General features: G+C 38.4%; 1 protein-coding gene across 1 annotated transcript; it reads left to right on the top strand.

The window, feature by feature from the left end:
- The first annotated feature begins 6,695 nt into the window (after nt 1-6,695).
- On the top strand, nt 6,696-19,705 carry LOC132366346 (all-trans-retinol dehydrogenase [NAD(+)] ADH7-like). The gene is given in 8 exon segments (XM_059923913.1): nt 6,696-6,778; nt 6,910-7,087; nt 14,191-14,353; nt 14,356-14,391; nt 14,734-14,783; nt 16,545-16,680; nt 17,417-17,555; nt 19,681-19,705. Coding segments are annotated over 7 exon segments (693 nt in total). The 5' UTR covers nt 6,696-6,778; nt 6,910-6,943.
- Nucleotides 19,706-23,569: the final 3,864 nt, after the last annotated feature.

The following is a 23,569-nucleotide window of genomic DNA, read 5'->3' as shown; positions in this document are numbered from 1 at the left end:
AGTACCCTGAGAGACTTGGCCCCAGAATGTCACAGAAATACTGTAAAAAGAGTTTACAGGGGAGATTCAGCTGGTTCTCTAAACCAAAAATTAGGACTAACAACATGCTATATCATGCAACATGACCATGAACTTTTTTATCTCAACTTTTTTTTTTTAATAGGTTACCTTCCAAATTTCAGTTTTTGACATTTTAACATCCAATCAATTCTCCTGGAGAAGGGATTAGGGCCATAAAGATTTATACAGATATTAAACCTTATTGGACACACTATTTTCTTGTAAAATTTTATTTTTTAGATTAGGTGCTATAAGATTTTGTCAAGGCCTTATAAAGGAGTTTACCAAATGAGTACTTCTTTGTGCTGATACCACCCATATTGGTACTCTTTTGCCTTTGTTCATAAGTAAACAACTATTTGTTGCTGAGATAAACTTTGGTTTCTTTGGTTTGAAAATTAAAACTCAAAATAGCTGTTTGGTCCACACCTGCTTAACTCTATCTGGTAATACCTGTAAAACATGCTGGGTTTCTTCAGTGTTTTGCTGCTAAAAAAATGGTGTTCACAGTCAAGGCTGATCGACTGGTAGTGCTTTTACCTGGTGGATTTAATTTGGCCAGTGAGTTAGAATGACTAATTCTAATTGCTAATTCTATTTTCTTTCTTCATGGACTTTATTTTTTTTTCCCTTTTCTTTTCTAAAAAAATATAAGCAATCCCACTCTTGGGCATATATCCAGACAACACTGTAATTCAAAAAGATACACGCACCCCATGTTCATACCAGCACTATTCACAATACCCGAGACATGGGAACAACCTAAATGTCCATTAACAGATGAATGGATAAAGAAGATGTACTCCAGGGACTTCCCTGGTGGTCTAGTGGTTAAGAATCTGCCTTCCAATGCAGGGGACGTGGGTTCTATCCGTGGCTGGGGAATTAAGATCCCACATGCCGCAGGGGAACTACTGAGCCTGCGTGCTCTAGAGTCTGCATGCCACAACTAGATAGCCTGCGTGCCGCAATTACTGAGCTTTTGCACCACAACTAGAGAGAACTTGCATGCTGCAACGAAAGACCCTGCATGCCACAATGACGATCCCGCATGCCACAGCTAAGACCTGAAGCAGACACATAAATAAATAAATAAATAAATAAATAAATAAATAAATAAATAAATAAATAAATAAATAGATGTGGTCCATATATACAATGGAGTATTATTCAGCCATAAAAAAGAATGAAATAATGCCATTTGCAGCAACATGGATGGACCCAGAGATTATCATACTAAGTGAAGTAAGTCAGAAAGAGAAAGATAAATACAACATCATATCACTTATATGTGGAATCTAAAATATGGCACAAATGAACCTATCTATGAAACAGAAACACACTCACAGACATAGAGAAAAGACTTGTGCTTGCCAAGGGGGAGGGGAGGTGTGGGAGGGATGGATTGGGAGGTTGGGGTTAGCAGATGTAAGCTATTACATATAGAATGGATAAACAAGGTTCTTCTAACTGCTAATTCTGAATTAGGCATATAGATTTTAAATTGGACCTACAACACTTACTATATTGCATTGAGAGAGAGATCTGTGGGCAAAGCTTATACAAGCTTTTCAAAAGAAAGTTTTGTTCATCCTGTTGTCTGAAAAAATATTTCATGATCTGAACAGCTTTGAAGACTTAGAAAACCTGCCCCACTGATTGACTCCACAAGAGTAAAATGTCCTTTGTGTAGAATAAATTTACTTGGAGGTAAGTCTGCCAGTGCACCCCCAAATAGTGTAAAAAATAAAATCCATCCTGGACACTCTCTTATCAATACAGTCAGTAGATCCAGGAGATTCTAGTATCAGTGCATCTTATTTTAAGAAATAGTGGCTTGAAGTATTTAAACAGCTACTTCAGAAGAGTGAAGCACTTGCCCCAATAAAAGCCCTTTGGCATCTGAGAGCCAGTATACAGGCTGGACTTCAGTTCCCCTTCTGCTCTGCACTGCGTGACTTTGTGCCACGCACAACCTGTACAAGCCGTGTATGTAACGGTGACTTGGGTTCAGACCATAATCTGTCTACGTGCAGAGCTAACAAGTTTTACATATCTTTCTATCCCCCAAATATCTATAAACTATAGTTATCCATATCTATGTTCTATATACCCCCAACTCCTCTTTCCAAATTTTGACCTTCTATTCCAATTTGTTTACATTTTCTTGGCCTTATTTTCATTTATGTTTAATTACATGTTTTCCACAAACTACATCATGTCTTTGTGGCATGAAGTAGAGCATCAATAAATACACACACACACATCCCTAAAATCAGCTGCACCTTGCAGAGCAGCTAAAGAAGCACATAGTACGTTTTTACTGAGTTGAGTTGAGCTGAACTAACCTGACATGTTTTTATATTCCCAGATATAAGGTGGATAAGAAAGCTTTCAGTCATTTTCAATAGGTTTGATTATCCTGTCTTTGTTAGAGCTCTACCCATGGTTTGATCATTATAAGTTACTGTATTTCTTTTCACAACTTGATCTGTAAATGGTGGGGCTCATGGGCCATTGGAAAGTCTTGAAGGCTATGAGTCATATCGCTAAAGGTGGAACTTTTGAGCCAGACTATTTAACTGAAGGCACAAGATGCTGTTATTTACAGCAGACGGAGCCAAATATCAGGCAGAAAAAGTCTCTGTTTACTAATATACAGAACGAACAGAAAGACAGGATGGGCACCACTGGAAAAGTAAGCAGAACATTTCTGTATCCTCATTATGATCTAATAATGTGGGACTGATTGTTAGAACTTGGAATACCTTAACGTAATTAAATACTTGGGGTTATTTCTTGGGGAATTAAATGCCTGTTGAGCAAGCATACACTTGGTGGGGGGGACACTGGGTTGGAGTTTCAGAGAATGCTAATAGAAACAGGATAAAACAGCATATTAAGGTTTTTCAGTAAGACATTGGGGGAAAATGGAGAAATTTGGTTTCTATTGACATTATTAATAATTTAATTTCAGGATAGCTGGGCATTTGTGCTGGTAAGCAAAATGTTTCCATAAATTGACTTTCAATAGCATGCATTACATTCACTTCTGTAGTTCATTGGGTAACCAAGGTCTCATTCTCAGCCGTTAGAAAAGATTTTCCTGCTGTTGACAATGGAAAAATGCTAATTCTGGAATGCAAAGTGGATAAGAAAGTATCATGCTTTTAAGATTTATTAAGGGTACAGTTTTCATAAAAATACAAGTTAAAAAAATCTTTAAAAACCAAGAATGCATTGTAGGTAAAGTATGTTTATTCTTTTAAAACAGAGTTGGCATTAACCTCGAAAGAGTTTTGGCATTTTTTTCATTTGCAGGTTGGTCAGTATAGTTGCTTGCTTGAAATGGGTATGCCATTGTTTATAGTGTTAGGTGCTTTCATTTGTTTGTTTTGTTTTTGTTTAAACAACTTTGCATTTAGCCTACCTTAAGGTTTTGGAAAAATGAAGATGACATTTGAAGTCTGGGTGATGTGACAAGTGAGGAGGCCCTATGATGTTAGAATTTGAAATAATTCTTTCTGGAACGGAATAGAACTAGAATAAAAGCATTCTAGTTTGGGTCAAGGACCCAGCAAAACTAGCTTAATCAGGGAATTAATTTTGGACTTTAGAAGCTAGCAACTCTACCCATAGAAATTAATGAATCTTAGGGTTGGAAGGAATCTTAAAAATTTGCAACTCCATCCAACCAACAGATGCTTGAGTTCTAGTTGTGCTACCTCTATAAAGTGGATATCTAGCCATTATTAGAACATTTCCCATGATGGAGAGCTCTGTAACCTAAAGGCAGCAGTTTCCAGTTAAAATTAGTGACACAGTATATAATTTAAGATATAGCATAAAAGCTATACTATTTTGATATAGAGATATGCATGCAATAGTGTGGTTTGCATTAGAGTTCTATATTGCTCAAGTTGCTTTAGGGTTTCAGTCGAATCACAGGAAAGGAGGGATTCTCTTTACACTGGGGATTGCTTTTTTCTCTTTTTATAATAAATGTTTTCTTTTTCATTAAAAAAGTAAAAGATGATTGTTTAGTTTGCTAGGGCTGCCATGACAAAGTACCACAGAATGGATGGCTTAACAGAAATTAATTCTCTCACAGTTCTGGAAGCTGGAAGTCTGAGATCAAGGTGCTGGCAGTAACTTCTGAAACCTCTCTTTTGGCTTGCAAATGGCCATCTTCTCTCTGTGTTTTCACATGGTCTTATCTCTGTATATATCTGTGTCCTAATCTCCTCTGCTTATAAAGACACCAATCATATTGGATTAAGGACCACTCGAATGACCTCGTTTTAACCTCTTAAAAGACCCTATCTCCAAATACAGACATTCCGAAGTACTGGGGGTCAGGACTTCAACATGTTAATTTTGGGGGAACACAATCCAGCCCGTAACAAAATCATTCCAGAAAATTTGGATAATCAGAAAATATGAGAAGAAAAAATCAATAATTGTCTTATATCTTAAAGACTACCATTGATTTTTTTGTTTGGTTTTATTTCCCTCCTTATATTTTTCCATCCATATTTTATGTAGCTGTACTCGTACAATATTTAAGTATTTTTATCCTATTTTTCCAACTTAATATAAGCATTTTCCAAATTTATAACAATTTATAAACTTTTTAAATGTCTAATTTCTAGATTTACAATTCATTTACTCATTTCTCTATTATTATCTACATATTTGTTTACACATATTGTTTACATATTTCCCTTTATAACTAGTGCTGTGATGACCTCTAATATATACTAATATTTTTCTGAATTTACAATTTCCTTAAGTTAGGTTTTTTTAAATGGAATTACCAGGTGAAAGTGTCAAAATATTCTTAAGTAGGGTACAAAGTTTTAGTTATATAAGATGAGTGAGTTCTGGAGATTTAATGTATAGCATAGTGATGATAGTTAACAATATTGTATTGTATACTTGAAATTTGCTAAGAGGACAGATCTTAAATTAAACCTTAACACACACACATGAACAAACACATGAAAACACAACAGTAACTAGGTAGAGGTAATGGATAAGTTATTTAGCTTGACTATGGTGATCTTTTCACAATGTATACATATATCAAAACATCAAGTTATATTCCTTAAACATATACAATTTTTATATGGCAAAGATATCTCAGTTAAGTTGCTAAACAAAATGTGACCACCCACAGGAAAAAAGAACCATTTTAGTATCCTGATGTATACTGCAAATTATTTTCCAAAGGTGTTGACATGAATGACACTGCCCATTTCAGCACCCCTTTGACAATACGTAAGTAAAAAATCATTATTGACTTAACAGAGAATTATCTCATTACTTTTATTTTAAAAAAATTTATAACCAATGAAAACAAACACTTCACTATATATTTATTAATTTGTATTTTCCTCTTTATGTTCTTTGCGTGTATCTCCAGGTAGGAGTAAAATATGTGGGAAGACAGAAGAGGTAGGAGTGGAAGTTTTAATGCTTTCCCTATCAATTCGATTATGCATTGTATATATCAAAAATGTTAACTCGTCATTTTTGCTTTAAGCTTTTTTCCCTCAGACTACTTGCTTGAATTACTTACATTTGGAAGATTTATTTACTGTTTCTCAACACACAAAATTTTCATTCTTAGATGTTTCCTTTATGACTTTTTCTATCATCCTCAAGCATAAAAGTTTCTCCATTCTCCATGTATTTGATATTTATGTCTTTACTTATCGATAAAATAGTTTGACTTTAAATCTCAACTATTAATCCAGCAGGAACTTGTGTGGGATTGTGGTGTGAGATTTCTAACTTCGAGATTGGCCCACATTGCACTGTGACCCATGACATTTGCCTTGCAGAGGCAGAGGGTGAATGTTAAAGTCACTGATGGCTTTCAGCCTCTCATCTATTTCCAGCATATCATTTCTCACACTTAATCACTTGCAAAAGAGCCATGTAACCATCCATCTAAAGGAGATCTCTAGGAGTGGTATGTTAGTCGACAAGTAAGATGAGAGATAACGCATTTTGTATCTGAACAAATTAATTAAAATATTTTATACGATTCCTAGACAGATTTGAGGATGGGAAAACAAGAAAAATCTCTCCCTGTCTCCTTCTCCCTCTCTCTCTCTATCTCTCCCTCCACCCCTCACTGATTTCAATAATGTCAGCAAACTTACTTAATTGAATAACTATACCAAAACCAACTGAACAGCTGGAAGCTACTCACTGAGGATCTCCACCCCTTAGTTTTACCCCTTTGCTTTACTGTGCTTCAAAGTGGAATTTTTTTTACAAATTGAGTTTGTGGCAACCCTGCGTCAAGCAAGTCTATCAGTGCCATTTTTCCAATAGTATTATTTTTTAATTAAGGTATGTACATTGTTTTTTTAAACACAATGCTATTGCATACTTAATAGACTACAGTATAGTGTAAACATAATTTTTATATGCACTGGAAAACCAAAAAATTTGTGACTCACTTTATTGTGATGCTCTAGAACCAAACCTGTAATATCTCCAAGGTATGCCTCTACTTTTAAGAAATTCTTGCATGTGGCATGAGCTCAATTCACATTCGTCTATTTCAGCCTTTAATATTAATTACCAATGCCTCATATCATGATGTTTTCCCTCTAGGTGACAAAGTCATCCCCCTCTTTCCGCCTCAATGTAGAGAATGCAATGCTTGTCGCGACCCAGATGGCAACCTTTGTATAAGGAGTGAGTAGGTTTCAGTCACTTTTCTCTAATGCCATTTAGTTGTTCCTGTGCTAATTTTTGAATTGAATTAATATGATCATTTGATGTATCAAATAGCGTTACTGGTCATGGAGTCCTGGCTGATGGCACCACCAGATTTACGTGCAGGGGCAAACCAGTCTAACACTTCATGAGCACTAGTACATTTACTGAGTACACGGTGGTGGATGAAACTTCCGTTGCTAAGATCGATGATGCAGCTCATTCTGAGAAAGTCTGTTGAATTGGATGTGGATTTTCCACTGGATATGGGACTGCTATTAAAACTGGCAAGGTAAGCAGCAGGGTGGGCTAGTTCCTTCTTTTTTATTTTTTAAATAATTTTTTTTGAAAAACTGAAGCTTTTGGGGAAAAACACTTTTGAAAATATCTCATGTACAGACTGTTTCTACACAATGCCAAATCAACTGGAAGAAAAAATTCAGATTCGAAATTTTATTTCTAAATAAGCGCTCCCATTTACAATTGCAACAAAAAGAATAAAATACCTAGGAATAAACCTACCTAAGGAGACAAAAGTCCTATATGCAGAAAATTATAAGACACTGATGAAAGAAATTAAAGATGGTACAAACAGATGGAAAGATATATCATGTTCTTGGATTGGAAGAATCAACATTGTGAAAATGACTATACTACCCAAAGTAATCTACAGATTCAATGCAATCCCTATCAAAGTACCAATGGCATTTTTCACAGAACTAGTACAAAAAATTTCACAATTTGTATGGAAACACAAAAGACCCCGAATAGCCAAAGCAATCTTGAGAAAGAATAACAGAGCTAGAGGAATCAGGCTCCCTGACTTCAGACTATACTACAAAGCTACAGTAATCAAGACAGCATAGTACTGGCACAAAAACAGAAATATAGATCAATGGAACAGGATAGAAAACCCAGAGATAAACCCACACACATATGGTCACCTTATCTTTGATAAAGGAGGCAAGAATATACAATGGAGAAAAGACAGCCTCTTCAATAAGTGGTGCTGGGAAAACTGGACAGCTACATGTAAAAGAATGAAATTAGAACACTCGCTAACACCTAACACAAAAGTAAACACAAAATGGATTAAAGACGTAAATGTAAGGCCAGACACTATCAAACTCTTAGAGACAAATATAGGCAGAACACTCTATGACATAAATCACAGGAAGATCCTTTTTGACCCACCTCCTAGAGAAATGGAAATAAAAACAAAAATAAACAAATGGGACCTAATGAAACTTAAAAGCTTTTGCACAGCAAAGGAAAGCATAAACAAGATGAAAAGACAACCCTCAGAATGGGAGAAAATATTTGCAAATGAAGCAATGGACAAAGGATTAATCTCCAAAATATACAAGCAGCTCATGCAGCTCAATATACAAAAACCAAACAACCCAATCCAAAAATGGGCAGAACTAAATTGAAATTTCTCCAAAGAAGATATACAGATTGCCGACAAACACATGAAAGGATGCTCAACATCACTAATCATTAGAGAAATGCAAATCAAAACTACAATGAGGTATCACCTCACACCCGTCAGAATGGCCATCATCAAAATATCTACAAACAATAAATGCTGGAGAGGTTGTGGAGAAAAGGGAACCCTTTTGCACTGTTGGTGGGAATGTAAATTGATACAGCCACTGTGGAGAACAGTATGGAGGTTCCTTAAAAAACTAAAAACGGAACTACCATACGACCCAGCAATCCCACTACTGGGTATATACCCTTAGAAAATCATAATTCAAAAAAAGTCATGTACCACAACGTTTATTGCAGCTCTATTTACAATAGCCAGGACATGGAAGCAACCTAAGTGTCCATCGACAAATGAATAGGTAAAGAAGATGTGGCACATATATACAAGGGACTATTACTCAGCCATAAAAAGAAACAAAATTGAGTTGTTTGTAGTGAGGTGGATGGACCTAGAGACTATCATACAATGTGAAGTAAGTCAGAAAGAGAAAAACAAATACCATATGCTAACACATATATATGGAATCTAAAAAAACAAAAAAAAAAAATGGTTTTGAAGAACCTAGGGGCAGGACAGGAATAAAGACGCAGACGTAGAGAATGGACTTGAGGACACGAGGAGGGGGAAGGGTAAGCTGGGATGAAGTGAGAGAGTGGCATGAACATATATACACTACCAAACGTAAAATAGATAGCTAGTGGGAAGCAGCCGCATGGCACAGGGAGATCAGCTCGGTGCTTTGTGACCACCTAGAGGGGTGGGATAGGGAGGGTGGGAGGGAGACGCAAGAGGGAGGAGATATGGGGATACATGTGTACATATAGCTGATTCACTTTGTTATACAGCCGAAAGTAACACACAAAAATTATACTCCAATAAAGATGTTAAAAAGAATAAATAAAATAAAATTAATATTTTGTTTCACAAAATAAATATCAATGCTTGTTTGTTAGTTTATTAGGGCTGTTGTAGCAGAATACCATAGACTGGGGGGCTTAAACAAAACAAATTTATTGTCTCACATTCTGGAAACTAGAAGCCCGAGATCAAAGGGTCGGCAGGATTTGTTCCTTCTGAGGGCTGTGAGTGAAAGATCTGTTCCAGGCCTTTCTCCTTGGCTGTCTTCTCTCTATGTCTCTTCATATCACCTTCCTTCTATGCCAGTCTTTTTTGTCCAAATTTCCCCTTTTTAATAAGGACACCAATTATATTGGATTAGGGCCCACCTAATTACCTTATTTTAACTTGATTACCTCTGCAAAGACCCTATCTCCAAATAAGATCACATTCTGAGGTACTGGGGGTTAAGACTTTAACATATGAATTTGCAGGTTTGGGCGGGGGGACACAATTCAACCTATAATGGTTGGCATATAGTATGAAAACATGAATGCATTTTTTTTAAAGATTTATTTTATTGATTAATTGATTGATTGATTGATTGCTATGTTGGGTCTTTGTTTCTGTGCTAGGGCTTTCTCTAGTTGTGGCAAGCGGGGGCCACTCTTCATCGCGGTGCGCGGGCCTCTCACTATCGCGGCCTCTCTTGTTGCGGAGCACAGGCTCCAGACGCGCAGGCTCAGTAATTGTGGCTCACGGGCCTAGCTGCTCTGCGGCATGTGGGATCTTCCCACACCAGGGCTCGAACCCGTGTCCCCTTCATTAGCAGGCAGATTCTCAACCACTGCACCACCAGGGAAGCCCCCATGAATGCATTTTTAAGAATGATTATTTGGATTCAATTTATGTCACTCTTAATGAATCAAAGAAGTAAGTAGAATAACACACAGTTCATAAATAGTAAAACCATTCCCACAAGCAATCTCCATACTGTGGTGGTCTCATCCAACTCCGAAGTCTTAAAAATTACCTATATGTTAGTTGACTCCAAATTTATATCTCAAACTCTCTCTGAACCCCAAATTCTTTTGTCCAACTCCTTACCTGACCTCTCCCTTTGAAGGTCTCACAGGTATCTCAAACTGAATATGTATAAAACAGAATTCTTAATTTTCTTCCTCCCTACCGCCCAAACATATTTATGCTCACTCAAATTTTCTTCACCCTTGATCTTCCCTCTCCATTACCTTATATGTAATCCAGCAGCAAGTCCTGTTAATTTTACCTACAAGGTATATTTTAAATCTTTCCATTTTCTTCAACTCACTACCATCATCATATCTTGACAGATGCAATGGCCTCCCTTTTGTAGTCTTCATTACTCCTCTTGACCATCTCCAATAATTCTCCATTTACAAGCCAGAGGAATTTTATAAAACATAAATTGGTCTGCATTACTTCTTTGCCAAAAATCCTTCAGTAGCTTCCATACTTGGAACAATCTCGTCTCCTCCACTATGATCCACTCACACTCACTCGCCTCTCTTGAGATCTGTAAGCCTGCTGAGCTGTTCCTACATGAAGACATTTACACAAGCTATTCTGATTGTCTGGAACACTCATCTACCGAGCCCTTGTGTAGGTGCTTCATTAACATTATTCTCAGATTAAAGATAACCCACTTGGGGCTTCCCTGGTGGCGCAGTGGTTGAGAATCTGCCTGCCAATGCAGGGGACACGAGTTCGAGCCCTGGTGTGGGAAGATCCCACATGCCGCGGAGCAACTGGGCCCGTGAGCCACAATTGCTGAGCCTGCTTGTCTGGAGCCTGTGCTCCGCAACAAGAGAGGCTGCGATGATGAGAGGCCCGCGCACCACAATGAAGAGTGGTCCCCACTTGCCACAACTGGAGAGAGCCCTCGCACAGAAACGAAGACCCAACACAGCCAAAAATAAATAAATAAAATTAAATTAAAAAAAAAAAAGATAACCCACTTGCTCAAAGAAGTTGTTTTTTTTTTTTCTGTCTACTCCATCTAAGCAGGAATCTCTTTCCATTATTCAAGGCTACATGATTGCTTCATTAACAGTATGTGTCCCAAATCTCAAATTCTTATTATACCTTTAGTCTTCATTAGACCACAAGCTCCAAGAAGGTATGGACCAAGTCTCTATTCACTACAGTACTTAGCAAGGAGCCTGGACATAGTAATGACTTAATAAATAATAGTTGGAAAAAAAGAGATGTATGAATGAATAAGGAAAGGGATGTCCAAATATGTGGAAGAATAAAAAGGTGAGGAGCTTGTGGAAAATATACATATGGGTGTTGAAGCAGATTTATCCCAGACATAGGTTCAAGACAGGTCTGAGATCTATGAATGTATTACATTAGCATGCATGTATATGTCAATGACATATGTTAGTAACCACTTGCTTTTAAATTTCTTTGGAAAATCTTGGTGCTGGAACATTCCTCGAGACCTTCCACTAAGAATTTTCTACCAAGACAGAGGTGAGAGAAGGGACATTGGATATGGTTTTATGTTAGTATTCTAAGTTTTTTATTGTACTTGATATATTGGTACCATATTAGTACTTGGCTAATATATTATTAACCAAGACATTCTCCACTTTTAGGTATAATTTTTTACTGGAAGCTATATCTTAAGGCAAATTACTTGAATGAACACATATTCTTGCCTTTGCCTATTTGAAAATAGGTCAAACTAACAGTATGAGGATGTGTTGGTGTCCCCCAAGACACTCTTTTGATTTGATGATTCACTAGAAGGATTTATAAAACTCAGAACAGTTATTATACTCATAGCTACAGTTTGTTACAGTGAAAGGATACAGATTAAAACCAGCAAAGGAAAAAGCCACATAGGGTAGAGTCCAGGAGAGACCAGGTACAAGTTTCCAGTTGTCCTCTCCCAGTGGGGTCACATGGACAGAGCTTAATTCTCCCAGCAACAATGTGTGACAACACATATTAAGTGTTGCCAACCAGGGAAGCTCACCCAAGTCTGGTGTTTAGGGTTTCTATTGTGGGAACAGTCATGTAGGCACACAGCACACACAGGACTGACCTCAGCTACTCAGACTCCAGTAGCATCAGGAGTTAAGCTGATGGATCAAAGCCCCAGACATATGAAAACAAGGATTCACCGTAAGTCACACTGTTAGCATAAACTATCTGGAGTAGCCCAATGTCTCAGATGTACAAAGACACTCTTAGTGGACAGGATATTCCAAGGACTCAAAAATTATCTCCCAAGAGCTGGTTAAGGTCCTAAAGCTCTTTGGAATAGTGAAATTTAAGTATTTATTAAAGATCATGAAGGGGATCAGAAGAGTAAAGAAAAATAATACTGAAAAGTGGAAGCTTACTATATTTTAAAATACAAAATAATAAAATATTATTTAAAATAATAAAAAATTTTAAGTGACCTAAAATTGACACTCTTATTTTAGACTATAACTTTCTTCTATAATAATGATATGGATAATTCACTATAGATATTAATCTCCAGTTCCCATTCTGTAGAACAAGAAGGTTGGGAAGGAAGAGAAGTTTTTTTTGGTTTTGTTTTTGTTTTTCAGGTGGGGGGACATCTGAAGTTAGCAAGAGACTGGGGCCATGATCCACTTAAAGGCTTAGAGTCAGGGTGACAGGAAGGTCAAAAATTACAACTTTCCAGATGGGTGATGGAGTCCTAGGGAGAAGTCTTTGGAGGCACAGTTCCCAGGTGGTCAGAAATATCACACTTCAGGGCCACCACAGCCTAAGGCTTGCTAGAGATTAAATAAGGAAGGCTGAAAGAGGTCCCAGAAGACAGTGCTAGAATCATAAAATTCTAGATTTAGAATCCAACCATCAACAAAAAATTTCATCTCAGATCTAGATAATAAAGCTAGCAGATAAACTAGTAGAAAAGGTAGAGAACGCCCAGTTTCGTTTCTGGCATAAAATGCTGACCACAAAGAATCCATCAATAAAGTTTGCTGCATAAATGAGTGAATGACTGAATGATACTTGAGAGAATGGCCACACTAACTTCAGAGCTCCAAATTCAGGAAATGAACTGAGGGGTTAGGATGCCGTAGCTGAAACTACAGCACCTCTGTACCCACTTAAATATCTGCTTATAAATTCAGACATTTCAAAACACATGCATACATAGACCTCCACACACAGGCTATTTCTTCAGGTAATTCCTGCAAAGGAGGACAAAACTGGAGAATCAGGACATCTGACAACACACCCTGCTCATACATAAGCCTTTGCATGTTAAAAAGAAAACGAAAAAAAAAAAAAAAAAAAAAAGGAAGGAAGAAAGGGAAGAAGGGAGGGAGGAGAAAAAAGAAAGGAAAAGAAGACAAAAATGATCACAATAAGTTCCATACCCTTTTCGTGGGTTTCCTGGTTTTCAGGTCTCCCTGATCCCTGCTATGAAACAGGATTAGGACTCTACTAGCAGGAAAATGACTTTTGGCTAGAACCTTCTTTAACATAGCACAGTACAGGATAAAAATCCCCCAATTGATTTAACTACATTTCCTTCCTGGAGCTACAGATGGATCATCTAATTGCAACATGGAAGTTCAACTTCAATGAAAAAACAATTTATTTACAAATGACTCAGGGTTATGGTTATTAAGAAAATGCTAGTTATCCCAAATCTAAAACAGATTTAGCATGGTTTTGTGGAGAAGAGTAATAGAGATCCAAGTGCTTATTTAATCCTGTTATGAGGTTAGATGAGGTTATGGGTGGTGTCCAAGAAGGCTGCAAAAGCTCCCACAACAAAGGCCTGAATGATGTAACTTTTTATCAAAGGTTTCCATTTATCTGCAAAATATTGATTTTGTTCCTTTTCTGTTCTCAGACATTCTGCTGTTTCTAGCTCTCTTTGTGGCATTCTCACAAGAACAAGTCATCCAGTCCTAATAACTCATCATAGTGATCTTCTGAATTTTGTGTTCTAATATTGGAGATACTTTGCAGGTTCCACATTTTAACCCTAGGTCTAACATTTACAGGAACTTGTCTCTCCACAGGTCACCTGTGGTTCGACTTGTGTGGCCTTTGGCCTGGGAAGAGTTGGCCTTTTGGTCACCATGGGCTGTAAGTCAGCTGATGCATCCAGGATCATTGGGATTGACCTCAACAAAGACAAATTTGAAAAGGCCCTGGCTGTCAGAGCCACTGAGTGCATCAGCCCACCAAGCCCATCAGTGAGGTGCTGTCAGAAATGACAGGCGAGGCTTCCCTGGTGGCGCAGTGGTTAAGAATCACCTGTCAATGCAAGGGACACGGGTTTGAGCCCTGGTCCGGGAAGATCCCACATGTCACGGAGCAACTAAGTCCGTGCACCACAACTACTGAGCCCGTGAGCCACAACTACTGAGCCAGTGCACCTAGAGCCCATGCTCCACAACAAGAGAAGCCACCGCAATGAGAAGCCCATGAACTGCAATGAAGAGTAGCCCCCACTCATCACAACTAGAGAAAGCCTGCATGCAGCAACGAAGACCCAAAGCAGCCAAAACTAAATAAATAAAATTAATTTATTTAAAAGAAGAAAAGAAAAGAAATGATAGGCGACACTGTGGGCTACAGTTTTGAAGTTACTGGGCATCTTGAACCTATGGTGAAAGCCAAGATTAGAGGAGCCACACAATACCCAAGCTACCTTGATCGCACAGGGTAAACTCATTTTCCACAGCTTTACTGAAAGCGACTACCCGTTAAGCAAAATACCTGGTAATCATGAAGCACTTGTGCCTAAGAAGTCAAGCAAAACTTATGTGCAGGTCTGCTTGACCAAAGTATCATATCATACCACTCTCATGTGATCAGACTGCCAGGGAGGGAGTCAACCATCTAGGCAAATTGTTTAAGTGTTAATCTACTTTGTATGTATGGCTTTTTTGGCAAAAGTGATTCCATCTCTTGAACGTTAGCAAGTCAAACAGCACAAAGTGACTCTCTGGAGACAAAGAAGGAGGAGATCCAGGGGTGAAAGGAACTATTCCAAATTTGGCAGTCTCTTCCCTCAAAACCACGATGTAGCCAACTTCTCACTCTGTACCTGAGTTTGCTTTCTCCTTTCTGAATTCTCTTAAAATAGGAGCCTTCAACTTTTTAAAATATGCCTCCCTTGTGGCAGTCAGTAGCACCAGACTTCCATTTAAATCTGAGAAACAGGTCAGATCTCCTGGATTGGAAAGCCCCAGCCTGGGATAAGGTAGGGAGGGAGACTTGGAAATATGGGACAAAGTCAATTCTGCTCACAATTGAATAGGAGACTAAATTCGCTCTAATACTTTTGGTACTTTAGGAATAAGTAGTCTTTAATTTACCACTGTTTTCATTCCCCTTCCCTAGTGTCACTTAGAATTATTCCATAGCAACAAATACCATGTTTACACAGCCAATATGCAATACTGGATATTGCTATGGCCTACTGATTTCCAGATGATACTTTAATGAACATTAGTCTCTGAAAAATGCCAACATCTATTGCTACAACCAACCAAGTATTCAAAAAACTATTAATGAATGACTGGATGGGTGGATGACCAGAAAATGTGGGGTTAGTCTCAGAAATGTAAGCAAGAAAGGGATTCCTTTGTCCCACATTTTAGCATTTGATTTAATTTTCATACTAAACTTTAAAAAAACTGGATTAATTGATTCAGTATAGGTAATTTGATTTAGTTTAGCTCAAATGGCTTTCCAAACCTTATCTGAAGTGGTGATATTGGTCTGAAAATATAGGAATTTCCCCCCTGCATTTTGGTCCATGGTAAACTGAAAATGCCATGAACACTGAACACATTAATTTCTACTTTCTGCCTTAAAGGACAAATGTATGAACGAGTTTAATTCATGACTAAAATTGTGTTGAGAGTGTTTTAAAACAAGCAGAGGGACTCCCCTGGTGGCACAGTGCTTAAGAATCCACCTGCCAATGCAGGGGACACGGGTTTGAGCCCTGGTCTGCGAAGATCCCACATGTGACGGAGTAACTAAGCCTGTGCACCACAACTACTGAGCCCGTGAGCCACAACTACTGAGTCAGTGCACCTAGAGCCCGTGCTCCGCAAAAGAGAAGCCACTGCAATGAGAAGCCCGCGCACCACAACAAAGAGTAGCCCCCACTCGCCACAACTAGCGAAAGCCCGCGTGCAGCAACGAAGACCCAACACAGCCAAAAATAAATAAATAAATAAAAGGAAAGTTAAAAAAAAAAAAAGCAAGCAGAAAGAAAAAGGCATGTGGGCCTAATTTCACTTCATGACTTGGAAACAAAACCAACTACTGGAACTGCAATAGTATGTAGGGCATTTCTGAGCCCATGACATATTATGAGACATGAGAAACAAAGTCTCCTTCATTCTAAACTCAGATCGATGCCCTTGCATCCTACAACATGAACTATGGGGTCAGCGTGGTGGTAGAGGCTCCTATATCAGCCAAGATGCTCACCTATGACCCAAGGCTGCTCTTCCATGGACGCACATGGAAAGGATGCATTTTTGCAGGTAAGAATGGCAGAGCCTTATTTGTTTATTGTCAGTCTCTCTGCACTAAATGAGAGGATTCTCATGCTTCCTGAGAGCAGGGACTGGGTATGTTATACCTCTACCCTATTCCCAGCCCTGGAAACAGTGCCTGGTCCTTAGCATATTCCCAAAAGATATTTGGTGAATAACTGAATTTTACTTCTAATTCCTGGGCAATCCATAATCTCCCCACATCACACAAATAGTCAGAGTGAGGAGGCTCAACTTGTACCTCTTGTGTATTTCTCAGTTCAAGTCTTATTTCCTTGAAGGAGCCCTCTCTAAAGAATCTCATCTGTACCAACCAGCCTCTCATTTTTTGTGCACCCGGTACTGTGGAAAGAGAACAAGGCTTGGCCTCACATTGACCATTGTCTGTATCTTTGGTGACCTCGACAAGGGCTGTACTAGCCAAGTGCTGAGTGGGCTCAAGAAAAAATGGGAGAAGAGGAAGTGGAGCAGTGAACTGTAAAGTGGTTTCTCTGTAAAAGGAGCAGAGACATGGAGTAGCTAGAAGTTGTGGGGGCAATAGAGGTTCCTCATGGGGTTTTTGCCTTTGTTTCTTAAGATGGGAGAAATACAGCTCATTTGTGTGTTGTTAAGGATAGTCCCGTATGGGGAAAAGGTAATAACGCAAGAGAGAGAAGGAACAAATATAGTAACACATAAAGATCATTCAGTAAAGTCTAAAGAGAACATGTATGCTTACTTACAGGTTGGGAAAGCAGAGATGATGTTCCAAAACTAGTGAGTGATTTCCTGGAAAAGAAATTTGACCTGGACCAATTGATAACCCATGTTTTCCCTTTTAAACAAATCAATGAAGGCTTTGAACTGCTCTACTCACATCAAAGGTTATCTGTTTTTTATGGTTCTCTTGTCTCCTCCCCATAGGTCACTTTTTAAATTTAGTATTTATAAATGCATCTGTTTCCTTCATATTTTATTTCTGATTATTTTATGTAGCAAGATTGATAAAGCTGATTACTTCCTCTTCATAGACTTATTATGTCATCGTCTTATATTAACCAATTTTTAAAAAAACTTCTGGACTTCATTTTTTTGTACTAGATTGATTTCATCTTGGCTATTTTTATTTCAGCACAAAGCTGCTCACTTCTTCAAGTAATGCCACAAAATTTCCTTACTTTACAGTTTTCAAAGTGCTTTTTAAAATGTGTTTTCTTCCGATCCTTGAAGGTTAGGTTTTGTTTGCTTATTTGTTTGTTTTTTAACTTTTGACCTCCTTCATCTATTTCTCCCACCCAGTACTCCTGCTTCTGGCAACCACCAATCTGTTCTCTGTATCTGTGAAGTTGTTGCTTTAGATTCCACACACGAATAAGATCATACAGTATTTGTCATTCTCTGACTGACTTATTTCACTTAGCATAATGCCCTTGAGGTCCATCCATGTTGTTGCAAATGGCAAAATTTCATTCATTTTATGGCTAAATATTCCATTATACACACACACACACAACCCCCACATTTTCTTTATTCATTCATTCATCCATGGACACAGGTTGTTTCCATATCTTGGTTATTGTAAACAGTGCTGCAGTGAGCATGGGGGTGCATATATCTTTTCAAGTTAGTGTTTTTGGGTTCTTCAGATAAATACCCAGAAGTGGAATTGCTGGGCCACAGAGTAGCTCTATTTTAATTTTTTTGAGAAACCTCCATACTATTTTCTATAGTGGCTGCACCAATTTACATTCCCACCAACAGTGCATGAGGGTTCCCTTTATCCACATCCTCGCCAACACATGTTATTTATCTTCTTGATGGCAGCCCTCCTAACAGGTGTGAAGTGATATCTCATTGTGTTTTGATTTGCATTTCCCTGATGATTAATGATGTTGAGCATCTTTTCATGTGTCTCTTGGCCATCTGGACGTCTTCTTTGGAAAAATGTCTATTCCGACATACACCTTTACTTAGTCAAGCAATATTAATAGCTTAATATGGTCACTTTGAAAAATAGTTACTAGCTATTATCCAAAGAAACATAAATTCTACTCTTAGGAATTTTGTTTCAAATATTACCCTAAGGCAGTGGCTTCTAAATTGACATTTATAAACCTAAGCTCTTCAATTTCCATCGACTTCCACACAGCTCCACTCGAATGTCCCACTTGCATCAACTTCACTCAAAATAATGCTTCCACCAATACATCTTATCTCAGCAAATAATGCCACTTATTCTGCTTTTACAGACTAGAAGCCAGAGCATCACGTTTGACTCCTTCTTCACTCTTGCTTACAACATGCAAACTGATGCTAAGCTCTGATAGTGCACGGTCCAGTTTTTCCTCCAGGATCCTCCCTCTCATTGCCCATGACTGTTACCTTAGTTCAGTCCAGTAATCTCTCACCTGGACATGTTAACACAGTAGCACGATAATATGTCTCCTGCCTTCTGTATTTTACCATATTAGCCAGGCTTCACTAAGCTGCTAAAACTCAAGTGGCCCCCAAATATCAATGCCTTAGCATGGTTTTGAAAGCCTTTACTATTGGACCACAACCTACTTTATTAGTATACCCAGTTATTCAACAACGGAGAATTTAGCACCCACTCTATCACAGCCTGTGTGCTAGGCTCTGGGGATAAAGTAAGGGAGCAGGGCTCACCTACTTTTCTCCTTGGCACCCAGAAGTCTAAGCACACTGGACTATCCTTCCTATTCACACCTTCCTAGCATATTCATGCTTTCCCTTCAGCAAGGAAACCCCTTTCCTCTTGTCAGCCTTTTCAATTGTACAGATGCTTCAAGAATCAGCTCAGATACCCATATTCATATGCTCATATACCGATTCATTTTCTTTCTGGTTGGGACCTCAGGCCCAGAAGGATTTCCAGTAACAGAATTTACCTCAAGTTTCCTAAACGAGGCAGAAAGGACAATTGCATAAAATGTTCTTGTTTGGAACGTATGGAAACAAATCACTAAAAACCATCATTTTACACTTCAGCATTCGAACTGTCCTGACATTTTGAGATTCTAAGTTACAGAAGGTCTGTGTCACGTGATGGTGACCTGGGCTTCCCTTTTCACATTTCCTCTGCTGTGACCATGGATCTGTTTCATAAATACAAGCAGAAGTACAAGATTTGATGAAGATATATAATCTTTATGAAATAAAGATTTAGTGTCTTATGAGGACCTGGGAATCAGCAGGGCGTTTAGGTCAACAATATTAAAATTTTTAATTTACATGTTCTAAAGCCATAATTATATATTTTGAGATATATATGTGCGTATACAAACACCCACACACAAACACACACTTGGATTTTTACGTTGGAATAGAGATTTTTAAAAAAGACTTTTACCCAGCTGCCACCACTTAGAGCAGATTTAGCATATAAAGATATGGTACGTGTATTTCCTACAGTAATATTAATTTTATGGATAGTCTTTAACACATTGTAACCTTTCTTTTTGGATGTAAATGTAAATATTTTTAAAAAGCACTTGTTACAAATTAACTTGAAGTAGGTTTTGAAATCAGCTCATTGCATGGTGCAAGTTACTTGATTAGTTTAGAAAAGAAATAGTGAAATATAAGGGAGGGGCACACTTTAAATGATTAACTTTAAGAATCATTTTATAACTAGATGAAACTGAGAAGCATCCTATAAGGGGTCATGAGGCGATTTGCCAGCATACATTAACATTTCAGAAAATGTCTTTTTGCAATACTACTTAAATATAAAAGTGCAGCTAGAATCATACTGTAATATATATACTAATGTTCAGCTCAATAAAGGAGAATTATAAATCCCTAAGTCCCACTTTACTTAGTAATGACTCATTTAACCAAAAAATGTTTTCAATTTGGTACGACTGCACTGGCATATCTAGCTATATCTATATATATGATATACTTAAAATTCTTAATAAAATTTAAATGTTTTATAAAATGTTTTGTGGTGATATATTTTGTTTGAAGAGGGCAGTTTTATATGTTATAAAGCTTTTATTGACGAAAGTAAAGTATTAAGGCACCTGGAAAACATACAAAATATTTTATAAGAAAAATAAGTAAGGTGGGCATAGCAGAAATAGGAGGTTTCAATATAAGGTTGTCATATAACTTGGACAGTCCTGCCTTGGGAGATTGCAAAAGGTCCAGGTAATTATGAGTCACTTTTACACAATGAATATTTCCCAATGAAAAGTGGCTTGAACTCAAGGGGTAAAAGGTCTCTTTACCAGTTTTTTGGTCTGCTTAATCTAGGTTTAAAAAACAAAGCAAAACAAAAAACAGGAGAAATATCTAAAAACTATATGAAATCCCTTCATCAAGCTGTTTAGGTATGGCAATTCTCAAAGCACTTATAAATAGTCACAGTTTATTAGAAAAAAATATATATGCATATACACACGCGCACACACACACACACACACACACACACACACAATCTCCACCTGAGCATCATTCAGAGACATTTCCCTCATCCATTAGCAACATCTATAGTTAGGACCCTATGACCTAATTAATGAAGGAAAACTGACCCCCCCAAAAGCATTTTTAATCCATATGTAAAATGGGTTAATGTTTATGTACCTTATCTCAAATTTTGAAAAAACTTATTACATAAGGATAGCAAAAGTTATATACAAATATAGTTACATCAGAAGAAATAAATCCCAAAAGGAATAAACATTTATATTCTCAGATCAGTTTTTGAAATGAACTCCACTTTATGCCTAGAGCTCCTTATCAATTATATTTTTTAATCATTATGTATGTCACAATTTTATATTTTTAGTATTTATTATGAAACTTTGTGCAATCATTTCTCACTTCTGAGCTTGTCATGGCCAAACAGTGAACAGAAAGACCTTCTACAATCTTGCCAGGGAAACCTGCCTATGAGTAGTTTTTCATTTCATCAGAAAATGCTGGTCCTAAGGAGAGATCAGTAAATTGATAGTTTTTATGTATTTTTCATTTCTAGTCAATGAAGCAATGAAGCAGTGTCAAACTGAGTTCTTGACTATTAAATCAGAGGATAAATGAGTAAGAAATAGTTAGAGGCATGTTAAACAAAATATCCAGCTTCTTGTTTAAAAAATAATCTAGAATTTTATACACTTAAATCATGTGTGAAAAGTACTAATTTATTAGGCAATTTTTTTTTCACTTCAACCACGTACCAAGCACTGAGTTAGGTAAACACCTAGCTCACAGCGGTGAGTAAAACAGACATGGAGGGGAGATTCAAGATGGCAGAGGAGTAGGTGTACATGGAATTCATCTCTCTCCATGGATGCATCAGGAATACATCTATAGATGCAACAATTCTCACAGAACACCAGCTGAAAACTAGCAAAAGACCTTGGACACTGAAAAGGACTATAAAGATCACTGCATAACTGGGTAGGAAGGAAAAAAAGAAGGAAGAAGGAGGAGGAGAGGAAGTGGGATGGGACCTGCACCCCAGGGAGGGGGAGCTGAAGCAGAGGAGAGATTCCCGAATGCAGGGAAACCCCTCTCCAACAGGGAACTCGATTGGGACAGAAGGGAAGCATTTGAGGCTGTAGGAAGAGGGTGAAGCGGCCAATCTGTGTCAGAGGGGACAGAATGAGAAATACACAGATGGTCCGTACTGCAGCCCTACAAGCCCCAGACTGGGATGTGTGTTCACAGGTGTGGAAGGGGGCTGGGAGCTGGTGCATGGGGATTAGAGAACAGGCCCAGAGGGCGAACTGCTATTGGTTGTGGGGAGACGGACTAAGGGGACAGGAGGGAGGAAATCTGCAGGCATTTGCCTATGGAGGAAGACTGGACTGCCATGGAAGCAGGGCGCTATTGCTGAGTCACACGCAGGGGAAGAATCCACTATTGTAACCTCTCTCTCCCAAATGTCGTCGCCGGCCAACAATAATAAAAGAAGCCCGCTCAGAGCTGGCCCTCATGTGCTGGCTGCAGGGCAATTAAAAAAAAAAAAAAGCCATCTCAGGGCTGGCCCTCGCACACCTGCTGCCAGGTGCCAGAAAAACCCCACCCAGGGCTGGCCCTCATGTGCCTTACACTGGGCACAAGAAAAGTCCCTCACTAGGGCCATATCTCTTGCATCCATGGCCACTGGCTTCCCTGTGCATTTGGCGCTGCTGGGGCTCCCGTGATCCAAGCAGTCATACCACCTCTGCACCCGGTCCTCACAGGGGCAGACCCAAGAGCTCCAAGGCAGTCTCAGGACCAGACTCCTGTGGGCGGACCACATGCAGAGGTGGGGATAAAACCAAAGCTGAACCCCAGGGACATGGTGACTAAGGAATAAGATCAAAAATCTTTCCATCAGCTGTACAAGCTGCAGATTAAATCCACACAATCAGCTAGGAAGACCCTGCATCTATGGAACATCTGAGTAGACAATGAGTGTTCCCACAAATGAAAACGGTCTAGCTCTGGCAGCTTTGGACTTTGGGGCCAGCACACGTGGGAAATGGGCCAGATCAGAGTCTGAGGGGTCCCCACAGGGCCCACAGCAGGTCCAGAGACCAGCCCAGAGGCAGAGCAGGGGCTCTTGGGCAGGCGGAGGTGGGCTGTGGCTCACAGTGTGTGCAAGGACCCTCACAGCAGAGATCCCAGGGAAACATAATTATTAGTATTAATTTTATTATGTTTTGATTCATTCTGTTGTTGGTTCTAGAATTTTTTTTTGGTTTCTTTTTCTTTCTTTTTTTGTTTGTTGTTGTTTAGTTTTTTTTTATTTAGTCTTTTGGGATCTCCATGTTTTATAACATATTTTTATTTTTTATTTTTATTTTTTCACACATTACTATTTTTACTTTGCATTTCTGTTGTTTTGTGTTTTTCCCCTTATTTTTTTCTTCCTCTTTTTCTTTAA

This window comes from Balaenoptera ricei, chromosome 5 (assembly GCF_028023285.1).
Source record: "Balaenoptera ricei isolate mBalRic1 chromosome 5, mBalRic1.hap2, whole genome shotgun sequence".
Taxonomy (NCBI): domain Eukaryota; kingdom Metazoa; phylum Chordata; class Mammalia; order Artiodactyla; family Balaenopteridae; genus Balaenoptera; species Balaenoptera ricei.
Note: the sequence above shows the minus strand (reverse complement) of the source record. Positions and strands in the feature narration are given on the sequence as shown.